Source organism: Anopheles funestus, chromosome 3RL (genome assembly GCF_943734845.2).
Source record: "Anopheles funestus chromosome 3RL, idAnoFuneDA-416_04, whole genome shotgun sequence".
In the NCBI taxonomy this organism is placed as follows: domain Eukaryota; kingdom Metazoa; phylum Arthropoda; class Insecta; order Diptera; family Culicidae; genus Anopheles; species Anopheles funestus.
The window spans coordinates 8,398,240-8,406,541 of NC_064599.1; the positions used below are offsets into that span (position 1 = coordinate 8,398,240).

The 8,302-nt window shown below is 43.0% G+C and overlaps 1 protein-coding gene across 5 annotated transcripts; it reads right to left on the minus strand.

The window, feature by feature from the left end:
- Nucleotides 1-1,505: 1,505 nt before the first annotated feature.
- Nucleotides 1,506-5,325, minus strand: LOC125770724 (protein lethal(2)essential for life-like). 5 transcript variants are annotated; one of them, XM_049440679.1, is made up of 5 exons: nt 5,191-5,323; nt 4,869-5,043; nt 3,604-4,015; nt 2,730-2,829; nt 1,506-2,295 (listed from the first exon to the last, which is right to left on the minus strand). In XM_049440679.1, exons 3-5 carry the CDS (start codon nt 3,977-3,979, stop codon nt 2,265-2,267), a joined length of 507 nt encoding a protein of 168 aa, XP_049296636.1. In that variant the 5' UTR covers nt 3,980-4,015; nt 4,869-5,043; nt 5,191-5,323; the 3' UTR covers nt 1,506-2,264. The 5 variants fall into 5 exon arrangements, with proteins under 5 accessions (XP_049296636.1, XP_049296632.1, XP_049296633.1 ...); XM_049440675.1 differs by having other exon boundaries at nt 2,682-2,829; nt 5,191-5,322; XM_049440676.1 differs by having other exon boundaries at nt 2,682-2,829; nt 5,187-5,321.
- Between the last annotated feature and the right edge of the window lie 2,977 nt (nt 5,326-8,302).

The following is an 8,302-nucleotide window of genomic DNA, read 5'->3' on the forward strand; positions in this document are numbered from 1 at the left end:
ATTGTATTTTAAATAAAGATGAATCAATTATTTTGCATGATTCTCATAGAATATTCAGGAACACGAAGTGCCAGAAAATACTAGAACCTTCTCACTAGCGTAACGGCCGAGTGAGCTCATTATGATTCATCTCATCGCTACGAAAGGCAAACGCACGCAGAAGCTGATTTGTTGCGTTTTCCGCCCACAATACGAGCGAATGAATCAAAGTTGTTGATCATGGGCAATCGTATATTTTTAGACCCTTTATGGAATGTTGAATGAGACTTAATCGAACATTTTAAAACAAATTATGAATATTATTACCCACACCGGCCACACAAAAGAAGCAATTGTTTGGCCTTAATAATACACTTTCTCACACGAGAAAAAAAACACATTTTCCCATAATTGTGATTGCAATCAATAATCGATCAATTTGTCCATCATGAGTGACATTACAATTTTGCCATGATTGGTAATCCCGCAGGAATCTAATAACGATCCGGAAGTGAGAAAGTAACTTTATCCTGCCAGACCAAAAACACCTCCAACAACACGTTTGCTCCATTTTTATGACACATCCGGACACAAGCTGTATTATTTTCGATGTAGGCCGACCTGTACCGGTGACTTGGGAAGAAAAGTTTTCCCTTTGCGTCCTACCGCCGAAGAAAGTTGCCGCACCAACCGGAGACGAACGGCACGAGAACGTTGCCTGCAACAGTCTTTTTGATTGATTTCCCAAGGACGCCGAGTGAGCTGTCTAGCGGAGAGGGTTTTCTTTTTTTTGCTTTGGCCGTACTGTGGCTTCAGGGATGCAAAAGAAATAGTTTGATGCTTGCACGGGAAAGTTCGCTCGCTCGCGGAGAAAGTTTGTTTGTTTGATACGAACGTTCGTACGTCCGTCCGTACGTAGCAGGAAGTGTAGCAAGGGTGCTGAATAAACAGTCGTCAGTCGTCCAACTTGGCAACTAGACATGGCAATAACCTCGGCAATAAACTGAAGCTGGTTGGCCTGGGGGAAGACACCCGTACGCTATTGCAACGATTCACCTTCGACCAGCCTGTCAGCTGATGAGCTGTCGTGGCCGACAGTGCTAAGGATTTACGCGTTGCAGTAAACGCTTTTCTGGAGCTTTTGTGCTGCGGCTGGCTTACATTGGAAGCATATGAAATTGTGTCAGGTAATTCGTTGAACGCTGTTACGCTAGCTGACAAACTGATGTTCATTTTATGTCTTTTATCTCTCTTAAAGCTACCAAAATATTGTTTAAAATAGAAGCGAACCAAACTAGGTATATCGTCTCGTGGCGATCCATCATTGCAAAGGTAGTCAGCCGGAGTACGATTTGCATGGAAAGCCCTTGACTTCATCGTACAGCACGCGATGGTGCCGCACCTGTTTCACATTAATCTGTCAATCGGGCCCTTTCCCTAACCCGGTCCACCCTATTTGCTACAGATCGATCGGATCGTCAATGAGCATCAATTTCGGACGGAAACGGAATGAATAATAAACAAACTTATAGTGCGTTCAAAATTAGATTCAATTCGGTTCGATTTTTTGTTTATTGGAATTAGTTTATTATGTGGACGTTGTTATTTTGCAAATAGTTTTTGCAAGAAATCTAGACTAGACTGGAGCGAAAAAGGGGACACATCGATCGCTTCCACCTATAAATCGTGTCGTGGTTACACAATCGAAACAAATTCAAATAATGTTACGCACACGATTAGGTACGTTATTAAGTAAAAGGGTATTTGTTGTCGTTTTATGTTTTTTTAATATTTTAGATTAAACTACTCCATTAAGGTTCTCGCCTTAACGAACAACAAACGCGTAACACTTTCGCTAATGAATCACATTTTTAGTTGGTATGCGTCGTGGGCTTACAATTAATCGGTTAGTGATGCATTTTCCGAACATTGAACAATGGATATGTTTGTGTGTGTGCGTGTGTGCAGAACTGGAAGCTTTCCCTGTGAAAATGGCCGCTAAAATGGTGCCAAAGCACGTGTGATCCTGCATTCACTTTTTGCGCCTAAAAGTAGGCAAGCTACGTCACACAATTCGTTTGATTACGATATCAATCAGGCACTTTTAACATATTTTCCAAACAGAGATTGCTTCACTCGAAAACTGAAATACCACGTGCAGCACACTTTCGCAGGTGTTTGTTTTTTTTTTTGTTGGAAGTTCCGTGCATCGCTTTAAAGCCACATCGATTCGGAGCAAGAAGGGAGAGGCGAGATTGTTCGCTTAATAAATGTGATCGTGTCATTTACTTGTAGTACGTCAAACAGCGCCGCGAACTGGGAGGGAAAAAAACAAAACAACATGGAAAAGAAAATAGAAACAAAAGAAAACAAAAAGAAAGAAAGAAAGAAAGAAAGAAAAACCACCCGGAAGCAGTTGAGAAAAGAAATGGAACGAAACAGAAACAGAAACAGAAAAGCGATCAACATTCGTGGTTTTCGTAAATGGTTTCGCGATCGGTGCTAGAACGGGCAGTGGAACGAAGCGTTGACGCTGGCAGTAAGGGCAGTTGGTTTACCACACCGAAACAGATAGAGGAGATAGTGGAAAGAGCAAGAGTGCTAGGTGCTTCCGGCAGCGTTCATTCCATCCGCCCGAATGACCGATTCGTACGCGTATGTGTCTGTTTGTGTGCGTGTGCGTGCGCGTAGGGTGCAATTACTTCTTGTCCTCGATGGCCGGTTTACCGGTGTGCCAGATGGGGACATACTTTTCGACTTTCGGCGCCGGCAGGCCGATCCTTGGGGCAGTCACGGTCAGTACACCGTCGGACGAGAGCGAAGAAACGATCAAGCCTGCATCATAGCCAACTGGAAGGAGCAGAAGAGCATAGGAAGAAGGGGTAATTAGACTAGATTCCTGGCCGGAAAAATACTTAAAAAGTGTTTTATTAAATCGTAGGAATAGTTGATATCATTTACTGAGCAGTGATAAAGCGCGTTATGTTGTGCTAATTGCATACATCTAGGCGTTTATTATAATTCGAGTTGTTTTAAATCGGAAAGGTTATCCAAAAAAAGCTCCCATCGTGTGACTTAACTCAAGTGTATTAATAATCCTTTTATGTTGTTTGTTGTTGAAGAATGGTAGAAAGCTTTGTTCTAGGATTAATAATAGCTTCAAGGAGACACGGTTCTATTCTAACCTGCTTTTTGTTAGCGTAATCAATGACTTACCAAATAATCGTGCATGAAAACTATTTACCTAGTGACGTGCTGAACGAAAAGCGAAACACTCAAACCAATGTCCCCGTCCCGAAATTAACCACACAACACGCTGTCAGGTTCGGTACGACAATAAAGCTCGCGTGTGACTAATACAGGGATCGTGCATCTCATTGGGGACACATAAGGGATTGTGCAATCAAAGGTGAATCGTTTGTACACACAGACGCCAGACAGGTTGAGAGTGATTCATGGCAGTTGACTCCCCGGTTGCCAGAAATATCTTCATCTCAGGTGATCCAATTCGGGATGCGGGTTATGATGATGTGCGGTGCAACGAGTCTGAGCGAGGATGAGAATAGTAGTGGACATCGGTGCCAGGAATGAAAAAGGAAAAGGAACGATGGGTAAGAAACTTACTCGGTACCAGGTAACGGCGCGAGAACTGGCGTGCCACGTAACCCTGCTCGTCCCGCTTTTCCTCGTGTTTGCCCTCGATGGTGACGTACTTGTCCGTGCGGCGTACCGTGACCTCGTGCGGCAGAAACTGATGTACATCGAGCTCGATCTGGAAGCGATCCCGATCCGTGTCCACCTTGGCACCGACGTCCCGCAGGCTGAAGTAGCGCCACGGTCGGTACAGGCTGGACCAGCGCAGTGGAGCGAGCGGTGGCACGCGCCAGAAGTCATCCGAGCCGAGCACCTCCTGCGTGATCGACTTCTCGAGGACGCGCGTGTACAGCGGTAGGTCCCAATCGTCCCACCACGTACGGTACTGCACCGGAACGAGCGACATCGTTTAAGGTCGAGGTTAGAAGTCTTAAGAATGTTCCTTCAGAAATCACAAGAAACAGAGAAATGATAAAAGAAACTTTGAGGCGGACCAAGATAACACAGAGACATAGCCAGGGGATGAGGTCATGGAATGGCCACATTTTTGCACAGAACAAGCGAATAAACTATTCATGGCCCAGAGCTGATAGTGCAATTTATCGATTTAACACTGTCACGGTGGATTAGGCCGATTATAAATAGCGGCAAAAATGTGAAGCACTTCCATAGCTTCGAAGCTAAAGGTCCCACCGAGTCGTTCCGGTTTTTTTTTGTTGTACTTTTGCTCCACTGTTGTTCTTGTTGCCTCGGTTTTATTTACGACAGCCGCCGCCGCCCTTCGATTCGCACATTCGCGTAGAAGCGTCACATTTTTGGAGGTTAATAAAAATATAACTAGATGAAGGACAGTCCAGGACCAGGAGGCGCGAGAAAATTCGCGAACTCGCACTTGGACTTGGACTTGGCTAGATTGAATGTTGGGGCTTAAGGGTTTTCTTGGGGGGGCGAAAAAATAACAAGACATTGATATCGGATCGGACTGGTCCATCTGACCTTCTTCCAGAGCGATGAAGAGCAAGTGTCAATGTTGCCTTAACTTTGAAAAATTCACTGGTATTTTAATTTCTTGACACTTTTTGGAATGATTTTTTATTACTCGTCCCAAAATTTCCCTCACAAGTAGAGGAAAACTATAACCGAAGGCTTTTATTTGATTTCGTTCCAACCATCTGTTATTCGTTCACCGCAACGAAGATGCACGTGTTTGTACATACTGCGTCAATTTTATTTGGAATAATTCCAAAACCGTCCTTGATTTCGCCAATAATACGTCTAATGCGCACTACCCTTACCCTTAACGGTGAAGGAAGGAAGATAATGCTGGATCGGCTCGGTTTGTGTACACCACTGCGCGAAGCACCTTTACAGTGAGGCGTATCTATCGACACTGACTGCAAAGTTCTGCGTCTAATCACTTTCACGCCTCCGTCAAAAGCACGACCTTCGGGGCCAGACTCTAGTGGATGCCTTTTTGGCAGTGAAACAAATCGAAAGTGAGTGAGGAAACGAATGCTCACGATCGAACGAACGACTGCTGATGGTGATGATGGTGATGATGATGATGAGGAAAGTGAATCCTTCCGGCGGGTCTTTGACTTGTCGGTACCTACTAACTTGTAAAGGGATGATGAGTGTTTTTTTTCCACCCGCGACGAAGTGCAACGACTAGAAAAGCTGAGTACTGTCGGGCAAACGGAAAAAGTTGAACCGCTTCCAACGAACGCGTCTGCGAGACTATGGCTCGTGGCGGATGGATTTGAATTTTGTTTTGATTTTGCGCACCCACCGCGGCCCTCCCATTTCCCACCCGTAACGTGCTCGCGTGCTACCAAGGGTGTAGGGGTGCGCACCCTTTATGGTTGTCACATGGCGGGAAAAACCGGGAGGGGGGGGGGGGGGGGGGAGAGGGAAATGGGATGGATTGTTGTTGATGTTCATCGTCGCAACGGGTCGACTTTTAGCTTTGGCGCTGGTTTTTTCGCGATTCGCAGCGTTTCGTTACAGCGGTTCGCGACGCGCATTGGGTGGTGTGTCCAGGGTGGAGGTATAAATAAAAAAAAACACCACCACCACAAGCAAATGGTACGGTTGTACACAATATGGTGAGTTCTGGGTTAGAATTAGAACGACCATTTGATCGGTATTGATCGATTTGGAAGTTTTCACAAACGAGAGTTTGTTAGAAATTGATTAGGAATTAATCATCGCCATTTGTTGGAAAGTAATTGTGCTAGATTCTTCATAATTGTGCCATCTTTTAGTAATTAGAAAATATTTAGGATAATCTTAATTTTATTGAAAACTTTACAACTATTTCCACCACCGCGGTGGAAGCATTGGAATGTTCCCACTCGAAGCGTTACACCGAAACACCGGAAACAATGGTTCATCCTCTATCCCCGAAGAATTCAATCAAGCGTGAAGTTGACATTTGTACACACAAACACACTTCCGATACTGCCAAACATTGAGTACCACGCCAAGGTTATCCGCACTGATTGGAAGGGCCGGTCGCGATCACACGATCATCGACGCACCCGGGGCTGAGCGTTGCGAGCACACCAAAAAAAAGGGCGCAATAAAGGGCAGCACCGGGAGCACCGCGGGAACACCAGGGTCTCTCCACAGTTTCGCAAATTGTGTGTCGCACTTCCGCAATCGGTAAGCTGGTTCCCCGCGGTAACGCTTTGTATGGTATTGTTATTTCGCGCGTGCAACCAAATGGCGCTGGCTGTGTGGGCGTTGGATGCGTTCGGTTTGGCCGGGCCGGTCAGTTGATTAGCTTGCGGACACGTGGTTTCTATTATGTGGAGCAAACTTGGAGGGTTGGCTGCGTCGGACGGGAATGCTGCGTAGCGTAATAATTACCATACAAGGGAGCATCGGCTGCGTCTAGTGGTCAGCTGGTTATTCTGGTTGGGGTGTGGTGCGTTTTGCGATCGGCGATGTGACTTCAATAAACAGTTGGTGAATTGTTCGATTTGGTGCCAGATTAGGTTTAATCTGGAACGGTATTTGGCCGTGCGGGTTTGTGAGGGCAACAAAGGCAGACAAAAAAGGTTACGAGAGGAAGCTGTGTGGGTAGAATTTTATTGATGTTATTCGTACTGCTAGTTATAGCGTAAGGCAAGCTACTTATATTACAAATACGTTACTTGAAACCACAAATAAAGTGTTTTGATTTGTTATTAGCTAAGCAATGATTAAACTATTACGTTACGCCGTCACTACATGCTTAGCAATTGTCGCGTTTGTTTGAACCGACATTATTGAAGCAAGTTCAACATACCAGTAATAAATTCACTATCAATGCAGCAATTATTTAAGTGAAAAGAAACTATTTCTTTCATTTTCTTTGTTTGTTTTTTATTCTTTTTTAATTTAAAGCATTATTTGAGTAAAAAGGAACTAATTGCAACAATTTCGCATTAAAATAAAACAATTTTTTTAATTTTGCAAAATTTCTCAAAAAAAAATGGCAAGGGGTACCCCTTATGAAATTTTCGAGTGGAAAATTTTTTTGAAATTTTTTTAATATATTTTATTCTTTTTTTAATTTAAAGCGTTATTAAGGTAAAGAGAAACTTATTGCAACAAATTTTCGTTAAAATATATCAATTTTTTAAATTTTGCGAAATTACTTAAAAAAAAGGCTATAGCCTTACGAGATTGGTATATTTATAGCAACATCTAAGACATCTACACAGACATACAGACATCTGAGGGCATGGCCGTCCAAGAAGAAAATGTAGCCATTGATGCCATCTATCGACCACAGGCAAAGATTGGCGATCCGTTGGATACCGACCGAGTTATAGGCAAAACTTGGTGCGAAAATGAGCCTTAGTGGATTGACAAATTTATAGATTTTTTCAATTTTTTTCAATATTTTTTACCTTTTTTTAATTTAAAGCATTGTTTGAGTGAAAAGGAACTAATTGCAACAATTTCGCATTAAAATAAAACAAATTTTTAAATTTTGCTAAATTTCTCAAAAAATGGCAAGGGGTACCCCTTACGAAATTTTCGAGTGGAAATTTGTTTTGAAATTTTTTTCTGATTTTTTATTCTTTTTTTAATTTAAAGCATTATTTGAGTGAAAAGAAACTTATTGCAACAAACTCCCAATCAAATATATCACATTTAAAAATTTTGCTGAATTGCAGAAAAATGAGGAACATTTTACATTTTCTCAAACAGGGTAAGGAACTTGGTTTCTCGTATAACTTCTGGCACAGACATCTGAGGGCATGGCCGTCCAAGAAGAAAATGTAGCCATTGGTGACATCTATTGACCACAAGTTGAAGATTGGCGATCCGTTGGATACCGACCGAGTTATAGGCAAAACTTGGTGCAAAAATGAGGAAAATTTTACATTTTCTCAAACAGGGTAAGGAACTTGGTTCCTCGCATAACTTCTGGCACAGACATCTGAGGGCATGGCCGTCCAAGAAGAAAATGTAGCCATTGATGCCATCTATCGACCACAGGCAAAGATTGGCGATCCGTTGGATACCGACCGAGTTATAGGCAAAACTTGGTGCAAAAATGTGGAAAATTTTACATTTTCACAAACAGGGTATGGAACTTGGTTCCTCGAATAACTTACGACACAGACATCTGAGGGAATGGCCGTCCAAGAAGAAAATGTAGCCATTGGTGTCATCTATCAACCACAAGTTGAAAATTGGCGATTCATTGGATATCGACCAAGTTATAGGCAAA